We start from the raw sequence: 24354 nt of genomic DNA, 5'->3' as shown, positions 1-24354 counted from the left end.
AATGTCACCAGTGAAACCCACCATATTAATTGAGGACAAAGAGACTGTGGCCCATCCCATTCTCTAATGGCAATTTTAGAGAAAAGTCTGATTACATCAGTAAGACTCGCTGAGACTGTCTGAGGTTAAAACATTACTTGAATCTAGACTTTTAAATTAAAAGTTCTTTCAGGGACAGCCTCTAGGGCATGATAGGGAAAAAAATGCTTACAATACATACTCCATTAGATGTAGGAGCTTATTGAGGTGCCATATCATATTTATTTTATTATTATAATTCATTATTGTGTTTATTAATATAACTATATATATTCACTATATCCTGAAGACGGGGCCACCGCACCCCAAAACGTCGATAATACTGGATTAAAGTTTGTCCACTCATTTCACTGCTAAGTCTCCGAGTGCAACTTTTTCGTCGGTACTTATTTCCTAGAAGGGCGCCCACGATTTTGATCTTAGGCATCGCAAGGAAAAAAATCGCGTCGGTAGCATCGCATGCTGACAAAAATCGCATACGATGCGACCGACGCGATTACCGCGATTTTACATAGGGAACAATGTTAAATGGCCCACAGACCCCAAATACTCACCCTGAAGTGTGAAGTGTGAAATGCCCCCCCCCCCCGACCTTTTCATACCCCTACTATCCACTAGGGCGTGGAGTGAGAATAGAATAGTGTGGCGAGCGCAGCGAGCCACCGAGCCCGAAGCGTGGCGAGCGCAGCGAGCCCCGCGAGGGGACACGGATTACTTAACATGTATTCCGCGTCTGCTCGCCACGCTTCGGGTTGACGTCGATCGTGGGGTGGCGTTAACAATTGGGGGGGGGGGGCATTTAACATTGTTCCCTATGTGAAATCGGGTCAATTGGGACATTTAACATTGTTCCCTATGTGAAATCGGGTCAATTGGGACATTTAACATTGTTCCCTATGTAAAATCACGGTAATCGCGTCGGTCGCATCGCATGTCATTATAATGGCATGCGATGTACATGCGATGCCCGCGATGGGCGCCCTTCTAGGAAACAAGTACCTTTTCGTCTCCTGCATAGTGGGAGGGTTGCTAGCCCTCTTAAGGAGGCACCGGAGCAAGTATTGGACAGTAAGCTAAGTCCTGAGTGACAGGTCCTCCGCATTATAAATATTTATATGTATACTTTTTTTAAAGGATCTATGTTAAAATGTTGCATATGCTGTAAAGTGAGTGTAATCGAATTTCTCTTTCAATGGTCCTGGTGACACAGCTCAACACTGGGATGTAGGAGGGTCCGAAGGAGCCAGGCACCTATCCTAAAGTTTTAGAGGGTAGGCTCCTCCCCTACTGCATCCCTGGACTCTTCAGTTCGTGTTAGGTGCCCACTGGAGTGGGTGCTATTCTAAAGGGCTGCAGGAGCAGCCGAAGAATTAGAGTAGTTAGGGGATTTTTATTGTTTTATTAACTTTTACCCTAGCTAGGTAGGCACAGTGTGAGGATTCTCATAGTGATTCCTCACACTGCTAGCGCAGCAGGAGCTGACAGAAGCGCGTCCTGTCAGCTCACTGTGCACAGGGGAGACACTGTCTGGTCTCCCTGTGCAGCGCTTATAGCCTTTTCTAAAAGGCTGCCTGGGCTCCGGAGTACCCTGAAACCGGCTCCACATTTAGGTGGGGATCATGGGGAACAGGAGATAGTTCTACCTGTGTTTCAACCCCCAGAGGGTTCTAAGAAAAGGGACAAGTTGAGAACTTTGGATGTTGTGCGTGCCTTACGCATATATGTGGACAGAGTGAAGAGTGTCAGGAAGACTGACACATTGTTGGTATTGTATGACGTACACAAAATTGGTTGGCCTGCATCTAAGCAGACTATTGCTAGGTGGTTGCGGTCTGTGATAGCCTTTGCATACACCAAAGTGGGTAGACCAGTACCGGCCAAGATAAATGCGCATACCACCAGGTCAGTTGCCACCTCTTGGGCGGTTCGACATGGGGCCACAGCTGAGCAGGTTTGCAGAGCTGCCACTTGGTCATCTGTTCACACATTTGCCAAATTCTATAGATTCCATGAGTTCGCGTCGGAGGACGCATCATTCGGGCGAGCAGTGCTGAGAGCTGCAGACCTGAGCGTACCCTCCCAAAGGACCGGCTCTGGAACGTCCCAGTGTTGAGCTGTGTCACCAGGACCATTGAAAGAGAAAAAGGGATTTTTGTAAGAACTTACCGTTCGAATCCCTTTCTCTGATATGGTCCTGGTGACACAGCGATCCCTCCCTTACGCTCAGTAAGTATGCCAGAAGTTTCATGATGTTCATGTTAAAATGGTTAAAAGTTAACAGTTTTCTGTTATAAAATGTGCATATAATATGTGCAGGCGTTTGTACTGAGTTAATGTATTCCAGTGGCTTTGAAAGATTGAACTGAAGAGTCCAGGGATGCAGTAGGGGAGGAGCCTACCCTCTAAAACTTTAGGATAGGTGCCTGGCTCCTTCGGACCCTCCTACATCCCAGTGTTGAGCTGTGTCACCAGGACCATATCAGAGAAAGGGATTCGAACGGTAAGTTCTTACAAAAATCCCTTTTTCGTGTCTATTCTAAGCGCTGTTTATACACTCCCTCACTTACCTATGCCAATACGGGAGTGACTCTTCCTGTCTTATTGTAGTAGCTGCTTGGTGTAACATCTACTTATTAAGCATGGCCACTGATGATATATCTTTAGATGTTTTTGGAAGATTGGACAGAGTGTATACACTATCTTGTTTGTCAGGGAGGTCAAGGTAAATTATTGATGACATTGCATTGTTTGCCTGTTATCTAGTGGGCACCCAGCTTTAGACCGATGGTTAATGATACTAATACTGTGGCACTTTAGTCTATGGGACTGGCTGTACTTGATGCCAGACTGAGACTGGCTATGCTTAGTACTGACCTGAGATTTTCATGATAAGAAGCTACTCAGCTGTGCCTAGTACCGTACTGACACTGGGTATGCTTGGTGCAAGGCTGAGATGAACTGTGATTGGTGTTGGCCAGGACGCAGCTGACCTTGATGCTGGACTGGAACTGACTGTGCTTTAATCTGGGCTGGTACTGTGTACATGGTGCTGGGCAGGTAATGAGTGTACTTGGTGCCAGGGTGGCATGGGCTCATTAGCTGGGCTTGTTGCTGGCTGGAACTGGCTTGGATACCAGACTGACTGATGAGAGCTGGTTCAGATTCAGGGTTAAAACACAGTGGACTGCAGTTTTTAGCAGGCCCTCCTACCATTTTGACTGTCTGTAACTTTCCAGTTTGTTGTATCCCTAGCTATTTCCAATTGTAAAGTGCAACGGAACTTGAGTGTTTTTTAATATATATATATATATTTGTAGAGGGCGGGCTGGCACTCCAGCAATGGGGGGCAAATACCTGGGTGCCTTCTGGAAACAAATTGTAGACGAACAAGAAACAGGCAGCGGCACTCCAAGGATTTTTCAAGCAGTGTATTTCAAAAGGTCAGGAACCAACGTTTCGGGGTATCGAATCACCCCTTTGTCAAGGTACAAGTGACAAAGGGGTGATTCGATACCCCGAAACGTTGGTTCCTGACCTTTTGAAATACACTGCTTGAAAAATCCTTGGAGTGCCGCTGCCTGTTTCTTGTTCGTCTATATATATATATATATATATATATGTATATAAATATATATATATGCACAGATGCTGTCCCCGGCACTCCGTTGCCCCCAAATCAGGGGTGTCTTGCCCCGGTGCCCTCCGGTGAGGTGTAGAAGACGCTCTATATACACTAGTAGATGCTGACGGCACTCAGGGACGTAGAAACCAGTTTGAAAAATGGTGAAACTTTTGGTACTTATGTAGTACCAGGGTGCCCACTAAGCAATTTGCTTAGTGGGCTATTCTGCGTAAGGAAAACGCATTGCATCGCATCACATGTCCCGTTTTAGTGCCATATGATGTGTGCGATGCAATCTTCCTAAGTAATTTATTCACTGCTTTCTTGCCCGGGCTTATTGCATCACTTCCCTTGACATTTCACCTCATGCAAAATCGCATGCGATTTAAATGTATTCCGCTTCCCCTCGCCAACGTGGATAGTGGGGGTATGAAAAGGTCGGGAGGACGCATTCCGCTGCGCTCGCCACACTTCGAGGTGGCGTGGATAGTGGGGGTTTTAGGAACACATTCACACCAGCCATACCATACATCGGACACAGTAATGAGGACATGTGTTAACGATAAACTGTAAATTTACTTAATAATTATTAATCAAGAAAACACATTAAATTAATTACATTTATAAACAGTAATCAAGAGAAGTAACAAGAATAATGATAATTAATGAAGAAAAAAAAAAGAATACAGTCACTATGCAGGCAGTGAATTTGCCTTGGGCAGGAGCGTAAGAGCATGCAGAATGCGGCTAAAGGGATTAGCAGCACCCAGAGTCTTCCTCCACATGAACTCTTGGAGGTACGACTCCAAATTTTGGCGGGACGTGCCTCTATGGCGCTTGTTTCTCCATTTGCATGCCCCCCACAGCTGCTCAATATTTTGTGTGTTAACCTCTGAGTCTGGGTCAACAAAGTCAAATCGGTGGTTCACACGTGCGTGCTCATAACCTGCCTGCTGTGGCTGCTCCGTGTTATACGCCCTCCAGCAATCCGAATAGATTATCGATCCAGGAGCAACGTAATCGTTGATAACGGCCATCAATGTACTGGCATCTCTCTTTGGAACTGCAGTGACAAAGCAGGCACCTGTCTCCCTGCAGATCCCTCCGAAAACCCATTGCTGAGGCAGCATCCTTCCCACATGATTCTTTCTCTTCACAAAGAGGATTTCATCCACTTCTACTACCATGCCAGGACCACTAATTTGCCTATGGGGATGGGCAAGTAAGTCCATAGCACATGCCTCCCTCATCAAGCCGTTGTACATTTGATGGACATGTGCAGTTCCTGGTCGCAATACGCCACACTTGTCAGTTCCTCCGCCCAGGATTAGATAAACCGGACAAGGGTGAGGAAGGGTAACCGGCACCCTGCGAACTAGTGCGCCGCTCTAAGACTGACCTTTTTGTGGCAGGCCTTGCTTTCCACTTGCTTTCCTTCAGGGATAGCTGCATCGGGTGGCCGTTCACACAATTTTGCATGACCGGCAGCAACTGGTGGCACTGGAAAAAGATTACAACCTCCTCCTCTGTATTTGGCAAGGTGAACATGGTGAGTGGTTCACCTGCCATCGCTGTAACCTCTGGTGCATTCTGAGCACTCACTGATGCAGCCATCACTGTCAGTTATTCAATATTGAATCTGACAGGGACCGGGAACACTTACGCAACTTCAGACTGACTACGCTATTTGTGTAGCTTAAGCTTATTCTGAAAGCACAGCTATGGTAACTGACAAACGTCCATACCATATTAACTACTGAGATCACATTGCGCGCATCGCACTAAAACGGGACGTGCAATGCGATTTCCTTACACAAGCGTATATGTTAATTGGGCGCCCTGGTACTACATAAGTACCAAACTTTTAATTCTACATTTCGGGGTTCATGACCCCTTCACCCCTTGATCCTGATGTAGAATTAAAAGTTTCACCATTTTTCAAACTGGTTTCTATGTCCATGAGTGCCACCAGCATCTAGTAGTGTGTGTGTGTGTGTGTATATATATATATATATATATATATATATATATATATATACACACACACACATACATACATATACACACATGTGAAATGACAGTGGAAGTTAAGATATTTCTTCCTCCAGTTTTGCTCATGTATTGCTATCAAATGGTTGTGACCATTTATAAACTTGTGGTTCCTAATGGGCTGTTATCTACAGTACATGATGACATATTGCCGTTTTCACTGATGTAGATAAGTAAAATGCCATTTACAAAGTACAGTAGTGATAAACAGTAGCTTACTAAGCACAGAAATCGTACATCACTTAGCATGCTATAGACAAAGAAAATGAAATATCCTTTTTATTTAGAAAGACAAGCCATGCAAAGCATTCTTTGTTCTCTAAATAAGTAATAATGCCCTTTTGTGCTGACAGGCCATTCATTTCAAGGTGAAGAGTAGCACTATTTTAAGGTTGAGTGTCCGCTTAACCTACGGGGCATGCTCACTATTTCATGTTTGCTATTGCATTAGCTATTACAATTACCTAATAAAAGCCCATTACCAAGTTTTTCTTATTTCCCTTTAAAGACCTGATGAATTAGATGGATTGTGTCATGCGCTTTCTAACTCTGATAAAATAAACCAGTGCCCTTCAGAGATCCATTAGCTAATGATTGCCTATTACTTCCTTCTTGACATTGCAACAAGCTTTCAGAAGCTCTGTTGGGTTTTTATTTCCCTTGTGGTTCTGTTCATGATGCATGAAAGATCTCTGCTTTGTAAGACATATTGATCCAAAGCTTCTTCTCGAAGAGCCAAGTCTCTGTTAGCATATGAACATCATCTATAAGCAAATAATTTCTGAAAACCAAAAGGCTTCATTTCTTCCTAAAATGGAACTTTCATTATTATCTTTTGTTTCTAGAACACTGACTTAATAGGCAGAGCTACACATTGAGGGAACTGCAATACAAGAAGTCAGATACAGTGGCTTCAAACAGAAGGTAAAGATAAGCCCATTTAATATTTTATAATCTACGCGGTGAAATATACTCTCATACTTCGTATTACAGAAAAGATATATACATTTTACTGGTGCATATAGGTAATAGAAACACACAGGGCCGGCAACAGGAATCTTGGTGCCTGGTACACAGATATTTGTCACACACTACTTGTGCCATCCAATGGTGCTGGCTATAGATTGGGCACACACACCTACTGAACTGTCTCAGCCTTCACGTTGCCTGTGCCATTAAGTTGACATCACCGGACGAACCAAGTGCTGGGGGACGTTGGTGTTGATGGAGTTCTATTAGTTAATTGGCAGAGAGGCAGGCCATCAGTTGATATGGTTTTAATAGGCTCCCTTTATTTTCTGACCACGAGTCCCCCTGATCTTTGGGGCTCATTACTAGTGCTCCTTTTTCCCCCTTGTTGCTAGGCCTGGTAACATAAAACAGCATGCAATAAAAAAAATGATAAGCAATATAAGAATCAATACTCAATTATATGTGAAAGTCCTTAAATATGTATTTGATATCTTCATTCTTCTGAAGCAAATCCATCATTGCACATGACGTTCAGAATTTATGATCATTCAGAGTGCAGAAACGCTGTACAGATGTTCAGACATTGCATATCTCACTATGCCTTAGCTGAACCTCAATTAAACACATCCTACTATATTTTTTTCTTACAGAGCTACTCCCTATATTCTGATTCTAACTGGTATTGGACCATAATGCTATTGGTAACTGGTATTTGGACCATAATGCGCACTCTGTATTACAGACAAAACCACCACTCATTGGGACTTATTGTAGTTCACTCTTTCTAACAAAGTCCTTCTTAGATGGACAAAACCATGTGCACTGCAGGGGGGCAGATTTAAAATGTGCAGAGAGAATTAGATTTGTGTAAGTTATTTTGTTTCTGTGCAGGGTAAATACTGGCTGCTTTATTTTTACACTGCAATATACAGTAGATCTCACTTTTATGTAAAACCCCACCCAAATCTTATTCTCTCTGCACAAGTAACATCTGCCTCACCTAAAGTGCACATGGTTTTGTCTATCTAAGGATTTTGTCAAAAAGAGTGAACTAGAATAAGGCCCATTGTTTTATCTGAAAGGTCTGATTTCCATTCTGTTACAAAAAAACAAGGTCTGTATAAAGACTCACTAAAAAAGCTAATCACGTAGAAATCATAACACAAAAAGTGATAAAGTCTACAGTGTGATCGTAGTAGTAGAACCTTGGTTGTAAATGTTATGACCCCATACTTCACTGAATCAGTAACTGAAAGAATATTTATTTGTAAATGTATTCTATAATACTATTACCAAATTGGCAATTGCAGTAATACTCTTCAACTTTAATATAAGAATGTTTTAAAGCTTATGCTTGAGCCTGGCTGGAGCCTGGAGTTGAACAAAAGTTGGTCTGCGCATGCACTAGATCAAGCATACGTACATGGGTGTAGATGGCTAGTGCACACAGATTGATTGGACAACTCTTTCTATAAAACAAGCATTTCTCCAAAGTAACACATGGAACTGTTCTGTAAGGTGCAATAGTCATGGCAGCATAAACCAAGCTCAGTAGTGCGCAGAGAGGGGTGGGATGACTATTGCAGACAAATCTTTTTCAAGTTCTTATCGGACCATTTTTTGCCGAAACTGGCTTCTGTTACCATTTTTGTTTTCAGTTGATTTGCAGTTGTTGCCTTGCACTCTTTGTGGACATCACATGGAAAGATGTCCAGTGATATTTGTAAAGGAGGGCATTTCATTTAGTGCAGGGCTTTCTTTAAATGGAAAAGCTCATAAAGCAGAGAGCATTTTATAATGCTAACGTGCCCTTAAACATGGTGGCTAAATGCAAGGAGAGAATATCCGATAGCATTTGTAATAGGAAGCTGTAAATCTGTCTCAGACTCGGCTTTTGCCTGTTCCCAAGGATTTAAACCGAGCAAGCATATAATTTTTCATGATAATTTGTCCATTTCTCTATGCTCATCGGCTATGCTATGCTGTTATTATAGATTCACCAAAGAATAAAGGGAGAATTAAATAAGATCTGGCTCCATTTAAATTGCCAGCAAAATGGGCATTTTCTTTATGACAAGATTTAGATGGTGGCTGCATTCCTTCATGTCTGTCAGATGTTTTTATATCTTATTGTATTCTGTTGTGGGATTTTTTGCACTTCATACATAATTAAATCAGATATGACTAACAAGTTAAATCATCTCCTGCTACAAAGGCAAAGCTAGTTAAAGTTGTGCATTACGTGACAGATCAACAGAAATAGGTCGCCTACTGCCTTATTTTTGGCATTTTCAGAATATTCTAGATCAGAGCTTTCTCTACCTAAGGAATAAGTACATTAAAGGGAACCTCAGAGTTTCATTAGGTGTAAACAAATAACAATGAAAGCTTTAATTCATAAGTAAAATGAAAACTTGCTCCATTTAGAATTTGTATTTTTTACTTTTGAGATACTGTTAACATTGCATACATGTGTGTATAATAGTGGGTAGTTGGGACAAAATACACACATCATTATAAGGTACTTAGTTAACATTTGCAGTTGCAAAGAGATACGGTAATAGGAAACAAGTTGGGGAACAGTGTTCTAGAGTCCTCTGGTTCCATTCCACACAGAACAGAAAAACTGTTTAACATGTTAGAAGGCCATACAGATCACATTGGCAATATTTACATTTGCGTGTAGGAAGTCCTTGTACTGTATTTGAAACTGTCTTGTCATGCAAATCTTGTTCAGATTTATGTTTGGTTCATTGGGTCGACAGAGGAAAGGGTGACAATGTCTAGAAAGGTTGACATGCACAATGTCAGCTTGGAAAAAGGTCGACACAAATAAAAGGTCAACACGAAAAGGTTGAAGTGAGTTTTTGTTTTTTTGTTTTTGGGTGTAAATTTTATCTTGTGACATATGGACCCCCAATTAGTGTAGCATGCCCCTCTTGATTTGTAGATTTGTAGATTTCATGTTGACCATATGCTGTGTTTACCATTATCATTTTGAGCTTTTGACCATGTCGGGCCTAATGCATGTTGCACCTTTTAACTGTCGACCTTATTACTGTTGACCTAAAGTCCAGATATTTTGACATTCCCATTTTTCTTGTTTTCAGCACCTACAGTAGGTGCTGGTCAGATGCATTTTGTGCTGGCAAATAAGCTGGAATCTTTGTTCGTATTCAGAGTTGGCTGCATCTAGGTGGCCACAGGGATCCTATCCATCCGCTTGAGAAAGTTGCCTTCATCACTATTTGCACACATGTGCACCAGTATTGCTGTATCCAGTCTTAGGTCTACTCTAGCAGTCAATGAATTTCATTATTGCATATGGTTTGCATATGTGTATGGCAAGTGCATACAAACATGAATCAGGATTTAGGCCCTTATTCTGGTTCACTCGCAAATGCAAATTCCTTCTTAAATGGCCAAAACCATGTGCACTGCAGGTGGGGCAGATGTAACGTGCAGAGAGAACTAGATTTGGGTGGGGTTTTACTTCAAAGTGAGATCTATATTGCAGTGTAAAAATAAAGCAGCCAGTATTTTCCCTGCTCAGAAACAAAATAACTCAACCAAATCTAAATCTCTCTGCACAAATTACATCTGCCCCCCAACCCCCCCCCCCCCTGCAGTGCACATGGTTTCATCCAACGGAGAAGGAATTTGCCTGGAGTGAACCAGAATAAGGGCCTAGATGCACTAAGCTTCAAAAGTTATAAAATGGAGATTATAAACAGCCAGCCAATCAGCTCCTGACTGACATTTTTCAAACATAGTCTGTGACAGGCCAGGCAGGAGCTGATTGGCTGGCTGTTTATCACTCTCCATTTTATCACTTTTGAAGCTTAGTGCATCTGGCCCCAGGTCTGTTTCACATATATATAAGAGGAGATGTATCGAACTATATTATCTGTACACTATGTTGGATGAAGGACAGCTAGAAACAAATTGGTTGCTATGGGCAACTTCACCACTTATTCTGTCTAAGATTTGTTAGATACATCTCTTAAGATGTTATTACAGCTTTTTTTTTGCTTATATACTTTTTTATGTCTTATGCACACTTGTAAAATGATTTATTGAACAGTATTCAAGTAGCACCTGGAATTTCCAATGAATAACCATATCCAGGGTTTCATATTCCTAATGTTGTATAAGCCCAGAAAGGCTAGGGATGGTCTCAACATTTCAAGGTCTTAACCTTGACATTCTGAGGTGGCTCCATAACAAGCTTTAGCGACATGATATAACGCTGATGTGCACGCATTCTCCAGCTTGTTTTTGTTCATGAATCATATTACATTTGCTAGCTGGTCTGAGCTGGACTGCCACCCCAGATAGCTTAACAAAACATATATGTAACATGGGCATTCACATGTCTGTGTTGACTAATTATTAGATTTGTGCAGCAGGAAAATTATATTATGCAAGCAATATGTGCTGCATATTTTCTGGTCTATAAAGGACTCTTTGGGTTTTGATGAAAAGCTTGTAAACTTCTAGTAATATTAATCTGATGGTATAAATAAAGATTTATAGAAACTACGCTTAGTATAAATTAATTCTATCGGAATAGAATATGGATCAAGGACCATGATGGTTTGGCTGCCTAAGATGGCGCACGTTACTCTCCATGGCTCTGCCTAGCCCAAACACTAATCTGCTGGTATTGTTGATCCCCTCACTCATACCAGTGCAAAAACAACATTGTTAGTTTGCCTTGGAGGCACTTTATCCCCTCAAAAGTTTGTGTGGCTTGATTGGGACTACCTCACCCTCAGGCTGCCTGCATACCAGACTGTGGGTGTGATAATGTCTTCCCATCCATGTTAATGATGCAGCTCCTCTTGCCCCACAGGTCCATGCTGAAATGCTAAATAGAGAAAAACTTGAGCGCTAGGGATGGTGTATTGTGCTTATACACAGGTGGCTGCCTTCTGGGAGAGGGTTGCCGCCCTCAATACAAGAAATACCAGAAACAAGAACCAGTAGGCGCCTCCTGTATATCAGTATAAATTTATTACACAATTAACAATCACTAAATAACACACATAGAATAAAATAAAATAAAGGATAAAAGGTATTGGATAAATTGCATGCATGCACTATTCAATTAAAAGAAGGGCATATCAATGCGTTAGCATAAATGTGTAACAAATAGTTACCAAGTCCTGGATTGGACCAAATGAGACAGTAGTAGCAGTCACTCCATGGGGGTAATCCCAAATACAGTCTGTGTTGGTCGAATATTTTTTGTAATACTCCCAGCAAGGGCAAATGCTGGAAAAAATGGAGTGGATCCCTCACAGCTGCAGGTGACCGTTTGGGGATGGTGCCTTGGTCGCTTGGCTGGAGGATTGACACTGTCTCACAAATGTACAGTGTGTAGTGCGGAGTGGGTGGGCACACTTGACCAGTATGCCTTGCCTTGGTGTGCAAGCTACAGCTGCTGCAGCGGCCAGCAAGCCGACTGTTGGCTGAAGTACACAGTCTCCGGCGGGCGCAACTCCGTGTAGACTTGTGCTGCTGTAGGAAGCAGACTGGCTGATCACGGTCCTCTGTGTATCAGCGTCGGCAGGGGGAACACTCTGTGCTGCTTGTGAATGTCCGGGGGTTGGACCAGAGTGTACTAGGGGGATTTTTGCCGGGGGTATATGCTCCCAATCGACCCTTTGTGTCCTCAGTCTGCCGATAGTTAGGGGAAAGCTCCTCTCAAGACCGGTTTTGCCGCACACAGGCGGCTTTTTCAATTCAGGAATCATGCTGAAATGCTGCCTACTACTTTGCTTCCCCTTTATGTTACCCAGAGGCCTGTGCCTGATTCCCAATTTCTGATGCACTGACATGTCTCCTTACCTGGTTCTACAGTCTGGGGAGACTGGCCACTGACACATAGGGGGAAGACCGGAGTTCTATTTCACATGGGATGTTGCTATAGGCAACCAATCAGAATCTACTCTCTTATTTATTAAGAACCTAATCTAGAATATAATAGTATCTGATTGGTTGCCCATAGCAACATCCAATCTAAATAGAACTCCCTTATTAGTAAATTTCCCCCATAGACTTCAGGTAAGCTAGGTACATACCAGCAGAAGTAATGTCAGTTGAATGAATGGCTGCTACTGTATATTGTGAGACCGCCTGCAGGTGTGCACACCGAACAGATCTCTGAAAGAAGTCATTGACGGTTATATTAAATCAGCTGTGCAGCCCAGTTATGATGTCATGCATGACACATCAGGTGGACCTTTGTTAAGGGTGTATTGTCTTACCAATCATTAGATAGGTCTGTGTCAGACAGCTGTATGCCTAGCTTTACTAACAGACTGTCTTCTGTCAGGAGGCCCCTTTTTCTCACTACTGCTTTCTGTTGGTTCCTCTCCATACCGACCAACATTGGCTCTGTGCTGCAGTTTATTGCACTTTGACTAGTGGCTGGTGTAAAATGCCCTATGAGCAATCTCTAGAGGTCTGCTACTTGGAGCTGCAGTTGCTAGCCTCACGGACCTAGACCAGGCATGTCCAACGTTGGCCCTCCAGATGTTTTGAAACTACACATCCCAGCATGCTTTGCAATAGTTTTAGTATTCTCGAATAGCAAAACTGTCAAAGCATGCTGGGATGTGTAGTTTCAAAACATCTGGAGGGCCAACGTTGGACATGCCTGACCTAGACTGTACTGTCTACACTCTGGCTGGAATCAATGGTCCAGGTACATAAGCTATGTCCAGCTGGCCCCTGAGGACTTTAGATTGGGAGAGTCTTCTAAGGTGCCAGCACCATCTAGTGACTGTTTGATATCAATAGTATTAAGGATTTCTACATAAAGCCACATAACTGTTTACCTATAATTATATTTAAAATCTTCTTGCTGGTAATGGACAAATGGCATGGGGATTCTATTAGTCCATACCACTATAAATAATCTTGATTTGTACTCTACAATGCTTCCTATCCTCATTTTTTTAGGAAAGGTTGCTGATGCTGCTCTAATTGTACAGCCACGAGAGTGACGTTTGTACACTTTTATTGCTTTAATTGTACAGCCGCATATTGAAGGTTTGGTCCACCGTCTTCTACATTTATTCTCTTAGGACATTCTTGATAGAGATGCCGTGACTATGGTTAATGAAGAATGGTTTTAAAACTCTTTTTTTTAAGTGGCTATCCATGCAATCTAAGTTAAGATAAGCTACAGTAGGTTCTCCTCAGTTTGCTTGTACAAGCACTCCACTCCCCTTGATGTTTACTAAAGACCAGAACTATCAGCTTCTGTGTAGGGGTGTCTGCGATCTGGTCACCTTTATCATCTAGTAGCGACATCGTGAAAATTATGATTTATCTTAAATAGCTTAGGGTCAAAAAGACGTTCCATCAAGATCTTCAGTCCCAAGAAAATTGCATCCAAACCACAGTCCAAAACCAAATAGTATCACTTTAGGTTAGACTTAAATAGCTGCTTATGTGGCTTCCCTGTAGTATGCCCCATCATTTCTGATTGCAGCTATGGTAGTAACCCTAGTAGATTTCCGAGACATTTCAGCTTCAAAAGTCGATCATCGACTCTAAATGTCTGACCACGCCTGCCTTATACTATCCCTGTCTACATTACAGTTTAATAGCTTGCACGCACTGATGCGACCACTCCAGGCAGGTCTTTAATCAGAATCAGAATCAACTTTATTGGCCATGTATGCTTGCGCACACTAGGAATTTTTTGTGGATTTACAATGATAATGACTGTGGATGTGAAAGGAAAAACAGTGACCAGTGTGACTTCCTGTTTAAGGCAATACAGATATACGCATTAGCATGAGGTATTAATATCTGGCTTCTGCAGCATCCCACATTTACAACCACTTTGCATGCTTCTCAGCATTACTTTTTAAAAATGAGCTGTCATTGGTTTAAATCTATCCTAGTATCCGCCATTAAGGACTGGAGTTGCAGCTATGCCCTAAGGTGTTAAAATGTCAATAAAAAGCAGTCAGCCAGGAATATTAGTGTCATGCCTTTCTTGAAACACTATTGATAGCTTTTTAAAAGCCTATGGATCCAATTAGGAGAGTTTGTGATTGTAGATAAAGCTCATGCTTCAGTAGCTGCCAGCAGCTATCACACATTGGTAATCCTCAATATGATGCATGATGGGACCTAATAAATTGTATGAAATTGGCAATTTATTGGTTTATATTAAAAGCACTACAAAACTGGCCTATTAGGATGGTGTGTCATATTCAAGTATTAGAATAACATGTATTAAATCATTTTATAGAGAATACAGCCAATCATTTTTAGAGATATGATTACAGAATTTGTCCCAAACTTGTCATATGGAGTTGTATTTAGACAATGCTGTATCTAGTCATTTATAATTCTATAGCATCAGTTAATATTTTTTTTTTAATAAATAACCTTAATTCATAAAAACTGTGTTGTACAGTAGCTCCATATATAAACCTTGTAATTTCAGAAACCAGCAATAATCTTCTCTTTACGCTGCCTTTGCTCACATCTCAGGTTACTTTTTAAAATATTCAGCTAGTACGATATTTTGTAGGGTACAGGTTCTCAAAGTCGGTCCGCAGGACCCCACACAGTGCATGGTTTGCAGGTCTCCTCACAGAATCAAGTGAAATAATTAGCTCCACCTGTGGATCTTTTAAAATGTGTCAGTCAGTAATGGTCAGTAATCAATAGATTGACACCATGGGCCAATTGTAATAAGGTGCGATTTTTTAGGCGTCTGAAAAAATTGCACTAAGGGCCTTATTCTAGTTCGCTCTTTCTGACAAAATCCTTCTTAGATGGAAAAAAACATGTGGGTTCTTGTGTAGTTTCATGGCGCCAGCATGGCGCTGTGCTACTTCCGGGTTGTACGCTCGCCAAACTATCTAAAATAAAGTAACTTAACTCCATGCCAATAGTGGATAGTTCATATCCCCACTATCCACGTTGGCATGGAGTTGATTTTAGATAGCGTGGCGAGCGTAGCGAGCCACCGAGCACTGCAGGGCGGAAAGTGATAAACAGCCAGCCAATCAGCTCCTGCCTGGCCTGTCACAGACTATGTTTGAAAAATGTCAGTCAGGAGCTGATTGGCTGTTTATAATCTCCATTTTATAACTTTTGAAGCTTAGTGCATCTAGGCCCTTATTCTGGTTCACTCCAGGCAAATTCCTTCTCCGTTGGATGAAACCATGTGCACTGCTTTATTTTTACACTGCAATATAGATCTCACTTTGAAGTAAAACCCCACCCAAATCTAATTCTCTCTGCACAAGTTACATCTGCCCCCCTGCAGTGCACATGTTTTTTTTTCCATCTAAAGGCCCATACACACTTGAAGATTTTCATTTAAAAAAAAAAGACTTTGCCAAAATCTTTGATACATATATCTGTCACCAAAATAGTGCGTACACACTGAGCTACTTTCCCAAAAGAGCAAGAGATGTTCAGGAGGCGAAAGACTTTGCTGAAAATCTTTCATATAAAAGGCTATTTACATAATGGGATGGGTTTGAATTCCAAGCGTGGGAGCAGGGGCTAATTTATTTCAGTGCATTTCTGTTTTTGGGGCCTGATTCAGAACTGATCGCTGGGCGGCGTATATTCGGAGAAATGCGATTTTGCATGCGATATCGCATGCGATTTAATACCTCTTCATATCCTCTACTACGGCGTGGAGGCAAATTTATATAGTGTGGCGAGCGCAGCAGGGGGAGGCGGCGGGGCTGAAAGTGGATAATCTTTCAGCCCGGCAGCCCGTACACACACAGAGATGATGGCTAAATAAACCAGCCATCATCTCTGGCATGCTGGTAAAACCAGCAGATGAGAGACTTTGACAGCGATGATGCAGGAGCGCGCATCATCGCTAGTCTGCAATCTGGGAGGCATACACACAGCGGAAAATCGCTCATAACTGCTGTTTTGACCGATTTTCAGGTGAATAGTGTGTATATATGGGCCTTAAGAAGGATTTTGTCCGAAAGAGTGAACTAGAATAAGGCCCTAAATCACACATGTGACATTTGTGCTTTTCGTCTGAAAATCACAACATTTTTTGGACAGAACTAAGCACAGATCTCACTGATCTGTGCATGGTTCTGTCAAACTCGGCAGCCTGAACTTGGTATTTTTGTTTTTGCGATTTTTGGTATCGTTTACCAAACATTGCACCCTATTACATTTGCGAGCTGTATACTTTATAATGGTAATCTGGATGCATATTGAAGTGTGTCAAACAACCGACAGGTCACAATGTGCGAATTTCGCAGCAAAAAGTGCGATTTTTACCACAATTGGCATCCTATTACATGTGCAATTTTCAGAAAATGTGCAAATTTGTCAGTTTTTATCCAAAAATCGCACATGTTTAAAATCATCTCACCCTATTACATTTCGCCCCATATGTTCGACATACACAAAGATCGACACAATCAAAAGGTTGACTTGGCAATGGGAGACACACTTTTTTCTAAATAATTTACCATCCATGTGGATCTTTTCATGTCAAATTTTTTGTCTATGTCGATCTATTTCAAAGATTTTGTGTCAACCTTTAGATTGTCAACCATAACCATTCTCTAGTATATTGTTTTCATACATGGGTGCTTAATGCTTATAGTATCATCTTAGCCAAGTCACATTTTCTACTTTATGCAGTAGTAATATATATAGTGTGTGCGTGATTGTGTCCACACAGGATATGTGCCTGCTCCGCTTCTGTCCCCAGACCTCCAGTGATTCCGTGTTCTGTAGCCGGCTTTATTCCTACCTGAACCGCAAACTGAAATACGGAATAGTGAGTGCAGACAACATGGAAGCCTTTGTTATTCCGCTGGCTGCATGCCAGCCAATACCTCCCAGACTACACCCATTGGGAGGGCCAGGTAGGAACGATCAAAAAATGAAACCTGCGTCATCCTTGTGTCTTCTTTTACCTCTTTCAGACTGCAGATGCAGGGTCGCACGGGACTTTGAAACGGTTCAGTCCCGGTGCGACCCTGCATGTGCGGTCTGTCCAGATATTGCTGGTTCGCTGCCATCATGTGGAGTTGCAGCAGAGCGTCGGAACGTCATCGGGGGGGGGGGGGGGGGGAGGCAGCACTTAGAGCTAGCGCTGCTCCAAGTGCTGCCTCCTCCAACGGGAAAGGGTCGCTCGACCCGATTAACCCGTTCACACTGCACGGCAACGTACCGTTAAGAACCCTTCATTTTATCCGCTTCGTATTGCCATGTTGCTACCAGTTACCTGTAACCAGCAACCCCTTTCACATCGCACCAATTACCGGGTATAACCAGCATGAACCCGGTAATTGATGTGAAAGGGGTATTACATATTTTGTCAGCTGAAAACTTGCTAGGAATTCTGTCATCTAAAAGTCAATTGATTTTTGCACCTTTTTTGGGAGTGTTGGGAGGGTGGTTCTCTTTATATTCTGTTAGTTTTCATAACAGCTCTATTTTCCCAAGGATTGGTAAGAGTCCTTTACCAGATGAATTGGCCCTCACTAGCAGTAATCCTAAAGGTGCCCATACACTAGTAAGATTTATCTTCAGATCTCGCTGGTTGGAACAAAAACATGGTTAAGGATGAGTGACAGTTTGTCAGTTTTGCAGCATTTCCAAGCAAATGGTCAGCTGTCATGTGAAGCGGTCATCTATTAGAATGAACTTAGGTCTACAGTCATTAGGTCGACCCCACTAGGTCGACTGGCAGGAAGGTTGACCTGACTTAAGGTCGACATGGGCCAAGGTCGACATGACTTAAGGTCAAATTTGCATAAAGGTCGACATGAGGAAGGTCGACTGGTCATAAGGTCGACATGGGTTTTTCACTGTTTTTTGAGCCGACATGTGCCGACAGGCGGTATTTCATGCCCTACCATCCACTAGGGCGTGGTGGGAGAATAAAATAGTGTGCCGAGCGCAGCGAGGCACCGTGCCCGAAGCGAGCGATGCGAGGGTCCAATTCTCATTGCCAACTGTGTCCATGTCGAATGTGTCGACATTCGGATAAAAAAACAGTGAAAAACCCATGTCGACCTTATGACCAGTCGACCGTCCTCATGTCGACCTTTATGCAAATTCGACCTTAAGTCATGTCGACCTCGGCCCATGTCGACCTTAAGTCAGGTCGACCTTCCTGCCAGTCGACCTAGTGGGGTCGACCTAATGACTGTAGACCTAAGTTCATTCTGACAGATGTCCCGATTCCACTGTCATTTGCTCTCATCCATAACCATTTTTTGTTCCAACCAGCCAAAAGATAAATCTGCATGTGTATGGCCACCTTTAGTTAATGCAGAGGAATTCCTACTAAAAGTGGCATTTCAGTCATGTCTGTGCTAAGTTATTTCACTGTGTATTGACTGAAGCACAAACTGATCAGTCATTGATCTCTGTGTTTAATGGATGCTTTGTACCTTCACTTAACCTTACATTTCTTTTTATTGTACTACTGTATATCTCCCAGGCATACATATAGGCATATATTTATTCACAGTAGGTCCATATATATTGAGACATGGACTCCATTTTCATAATTTGGGATCTATGAACCACCGCAATTGATTTAAAATTAACCAATGAAGATGCAACTGAAGTGCTGTGGGTTGAAGTGGTTGAACAAAAGGAATTTCAATAATTTATTATGAAAAGGTTGCTATGGGGGTAATTTGTGACCATTTTAAAGTAATAAAATGATCAAAAACAATAATTTTGGGCTTCAATAAATGCTTTGACTATATTTATGGTGCATAATCTAATGAAAAAGTTGATATTGGGGTAATTTGAGGCTATTTAAATTTGCTCCCAAAAATGATGTGTAATTATATGCTCCATTAAGCTAATTGAAAACGTCTAAATTCCTAATTAGTCATTAAGAGGGGGTGTCCAAGGGGTTCTGCACAGAGTTGCGACATTTTAACTGTAAAATTAAGATTTTCCCTAGCATCTCTCACCCTCAGTGAAAGGAAATAATTTTCTCTGACTGGTTTAGTGCAAGCTTCTAGTTGGATTACAAAATTAATTTGCACTCAAACATAATTGTATTGGCCCCATTGTTTGACACAGTAAGTAGTTACATGGATGTATCTCAGGAACAGTGGTGCTCTCTTCTTGCACCCTTCACCTGTCTGATTTGCACCCTGATTCGCTCAAAAGAGCTCAGTACCCTCTGGTGTAGTGAACGTTTTTGAGTGAGATCCTGCTGATATAAAGAAATGCAGCTGCTGTGCATATTACCATTAGTGAAATGCTATTTTTTTATATACTAATTTCAGTATCTCTAAATTGGTTTTACAGGGGAAATGTTAAGCTTAACACACACACACCACATTATATTGTATTATTGTCACCCATTTTGGCAGATACAATGGGAATATGACAACAATTAGCTGTATACAGTAAATGTATGTATACTGTATGTATTTTGGGGGAGATTCTCTAACAATCTCCGCCCCCTTCGCAATTATAATTATCGCATATGTTCTAACATATGCGATAATTATAGCAAAGGACAGCTCTTGCGTTAAGAGCTGTCCTTTGCGGTGAGAGTTGCCGGGTCCCAGCAGGTCCTGGCGGCTCCCCCCTCCCTCCCACACCGGGCTCTCCTCCTCCCTGCACCCAAAAGAGGATCAGTGCAGGGAGGAGGTCACAGGTCCGGGCAGCACAGCTCTGTGCTGCCCGGACACAGGTGAGGGGGGAGGGGGCGATGCAGGGCGGCGGGGGTCCGTGCGGGGCGGCGGGGGGTCTTTGCGGGGCGGCAGTGGGATGCGGTAGAAGCCCATAGGCTTCTATGGGGCATCGCCAGATTTTTCCGGCGATGCCCCCCGCCGGGTTACCACGGCTTAGTGCATTTTTAGCTTAGAGAATCTCCCCCTTTATGAGGTTGCATTCCTCATTGAAGCCCAGATATATCCAAGCAGGCAGATTTTGCAGGAACAGTAGGTGTGACCAATGTAGCCAATGATCCTTTTCCCAGGATTAGTGGCGTCATAGGCCCATGTGTGGCCAAAATTAGACAGAGAATAAAGTGTTTGCTGTCTCTTTAATACATTATAAGGCTTCTTGTCTTGTAAACTTGACAGTAGTTTTTTTTGTATTTCAGCATTTCTGCAGTCTTGTCTTGAAAAGTTAATTCTGAATTCAAAACGAATAAAGGATCACAATGTTCTACAATGCTCATTATTTTACAGCTTGACCCCTTTAATTTTCCTACATGCTTTAGGAAATAAAAAGTTGTACTAGAGTTCTATTGGTGTTATTTTACACACAATGAGTCTCCCATATGTGAAATACTTTTGATTTTGAATACTGAATTTTTTTGGTATTTTTAAATATTTACATATCATATTGAGATATATTAGACCCAAGTCTAAACATGAAATGCATTTATGTGTCATATACACAGCTTAAAGGTCATAATATATATATATATATCTATATATCTATATTCTTAATAATTTTGTGCATGAAACAAAATTTGTGTACATTGAACCATCGAAAGCAGAGGTATCACTATCTCAGTTATGGTAAAAAAAAAGATGGATTTCAAAATATCTAGTTTTCAGATTTGGGAGACTACGGTACAAAACACAAACAAACCACAATGCCAACAGTGAAAATATCAACACAAATAATTCTGAATACAGTTTTTCATGATTTCTTCGCAAAATATTACTTTTTCAGGTACTTGTGTATTTTGGCGGCGCCCATCGCATCGCATACCATAACGCATGCGATGGTATGCGATGCGACGCGATATCGTACGATAGTGCACGATGGCATACAATTTTGAAATTGTATGCCATTGTACATGGCATACAATGCCATACGATGCGATGCGATTAAACATTGTATAAGCACCCTAATGGGTGCTTATACAATGTTAAGCACCCTAATGGGTGCTTACAATGTTAAATGCACCCCCACGCCACCCCCCCACTATGAACATGAACCCGAAGCGTGGCGAGCGCAGCGAGCCCGCGAGGGGCGGCGGTACGCGTCCTACGACCTTTTCATACCCCCACTATCCACGTCGGCGTGGAGTTGAGAATAGAATAGTGTGGCGAGCGCAGCGCGCCATCGAGCCCGAAGTGTGGCGAGCGCACGCGGATACCTGTGAAGCCCGCGAAGGGACGCGTTTATTTGTGATTTTTGATCGTATAGGGGGTCAAAATCGCGTCGCATCGCATGCCATCGGGTACACGGGTAGCCGGCTGTGCAAGAACTCGTCCCCACGGGGAGAGTCTGCAACTAGCGGTAGCGGTAACGCCACCAAGAGACGCTGTTAGTTTAACAGTAACCGTTGCCATCACTCCGGCGAGGCGCAGTAGCAAGGAACTGCAGTTTGTAGGCACAGAGCCACCCTGCATAATACCTGTGTTATACCTGCCACTCGCAGTGCTGAGAGACAGCACATCTTACCATTTAGAGATAGAAGTGATTAAGTATCTATTCGTGTACATAAGACACAATAATCCAGTAGATGTGCATGGTTACTGTTACAGTTTCACAATTGAATTAAATATAAACGCAGTCCCCAGTAGATCCATTTGGACAATAGAGGGAATCTTAACTGTGTCAGTGATTGTATAGATTAAGAACAGTGGAGTGAGAAGCCGCACGAGCCATTTTAACCACACTTGTGTCTCACTTGTATTTATGTTATATGTTTTGTTCGTCATATTTCGCAGACTTTTAACCTATAATAATAAAAGCTAATTTTTATGTTTCATTTATTATAAATGGTGCACCACCATAAGACAAGCTATTCTTTCTCTCCTGTAATACAGTCCTTACCTTTTGTCCGTGGTAGCACACCCCTAAAATACCGATTAAACTACTGGATACAGTAGTGGTTGATTAACTAAGAGGGGGCCACATCTCCTATTTGCCATTATTACGCAAATCCCCAGTCTTGTGCAGTGGACCACTCCCGTCTAACCTATGTGTATATTATGTGTTTATACAGCATAAATGCAAGATACTTCAAAATACATCATTGAAATATTAAAATATTCCGAAATACGGAATAATCCGTTATCCAAAATTCTCCTGGTCCTGAGCATTTTGGATAAGGGATACTCAACCTGTAGTGTGCCGAGTGCAGAGAGGCACCGTGCTCAAAGCATGGCAAGTGCAGCAGTAAACTAATATGGTGTCCATGTCAACATTACAACTATGCCGGCATTTTAATATGTTCGGCATTATGAACTTGTTGCTATATTGTGTGGCGTCATTTTAACTGTTGGTATTATGTACGTGTCAGGATATAACAGTTACGATGATTTGATTGTCGGTAATTCAATTGTTGGTAATTCATACTGAACCCCAGCTTCTAATGGACCACTTGGAGATCCTATTGAATTGTTGATAATGTTTGCCAACATTTATTTTACAGGAATGTATTGGAATTGTAAATTAAAAGGCAATAAATAATAATTGTTTTTTGTTACTTCCTTTGATCCTTGCTATTATTAATTGATATACACAATGCTTTCCACAGGTCTTGATGATGACCATCCCAAGCTGTTGCTAGGCCTCCTTCTTCCCACCCACCCATCCATTCACCCATCCTGGACATCCTATCCAAAAACAAGTAGGATAGATAAAGAGGAGATCATGGATGTCCCTGATGACATCTTTTCATACATCATAGATGATGTGGAGAAAGAAGACCTTCATATGATGGAACAGGGGCTGCCACCTATTTGGCTTCCCCCCAAGGAGCAAGACTCTGTAGCTCAGGAAGTGTCTATGCCAGATCTGATTGGTAGTCTCTGTATGTTGGTCAACACTCTTCAGGGGATAGCAACACAGAATAACAACAACGATATTAATTTGCCAACTGATAACCAGCCTAATCCCTTGACAGCAACAAGCCCCATGTGGCCAGTTTATAATATGACCCCCAGTGTGCAGCCTCCTCTCCCTTATGACAATACTCCAGGAGCCATGCCTGATCCATCAGCCATGTATGGTCAACCCAGTTTTTGGCCTCCTACATTCTAAAATCATAATAACAAAAAACACTTCAAATATTTTACTTTGTTTATGTTTTTGTGTTGTACATTTATTTTGAAGAGTTTTAGAATTTAGATTTGTAAGTATAGCTTTTAGCTTAAAGAGCATGTAACTGTTTTTAAGCACTTATTTTTCTGCAATGTTTTAAGACAAAAACCTTTCTGTATCCCGATAACTGTTAAAAAAAGTCACTGTAATTAATGTTCATGTTTGTTTTTTAGATTTTATACTTGTTTTGCTTAGAAAATGTAATAAAAATATTTCACAAGAAAAGATCAGATTGAAATTATGTGAATGAGTTTCTTCAACATTAGAACCTACTGTAATTCTAATTTAAAAAAGAAAATAGCCTAGTTTCCCACCATTGAAATGGCATAGCCTAATGAGGCAAAGCAAACTTCTTGCGTGGAATATGGCTGCTTTGCAGAGGTATAATTTTCTGGAGACACTAAAATTACATTTTAGTTTTACTTGGTCATATCATTCAGTCCTGTATTTGTAAAATCCCAATTGTCTGAATTTATGGCGTCCTGATCCGTTAGTACTTCATGTGGTCGGCCTAAGATTCACAGAATGTCCACTGGGGCCACGGTAGGATGGGTGTGGTGCCTGAGTCGTTTGTGGTCCTTGAAAAATAT

At 41.9% G+C, this 24354-nt stretch overlaps 1 protein-coding gene across 3 annotated transcripts in view; it reads left to right on the top strand.

Moving 5' to 3' along the window:
- The window catches only part of SPOCD1 (SPOC domain containing 1), a 101072-nt gene extending 77172 nt beyond the window's left edge, over window positions 1-23900 (top strand). For all 3 annotated transcript variants that reach the window (XM_083173704.1, XM_083173702.1, XM_083173703.1), the window contains 2 exons: window positions 17391-17577; window positions 23199-23900. In XM_083173704.1, coding sequence (XP_083029830.1) covers window positions 17391-17577; window positions 23199-23704 — 693 coding nt within the window. In that variant the 3' untranslated portion in view covers window positions 23705-23900. The remainder of the gene's footprint in view (window positions 1-17390; window positions 17578-23198) is intronic.
- The last annotated feature ends 454 nt before the right edge of the window (window positions 23901-24354 follow it).

Source organism: Crinia signifera, chromosome 2 (assembly GCF_055691185.1).
Source record: "Crinia signifera chromosome 2, ASM5569118v1, whole genome shotgun sequence".
Taxonomy (NCBI): Eukaryota; Metazoa; Chordata; class Amphibia; order Anura; family Myobatrachidae; genus Crinia; species Crinia signifera.
Note: the sequence above shows the minus strand (reverse complement) of the source record. Positions and strands in the feature narration are given on the sequence as shown.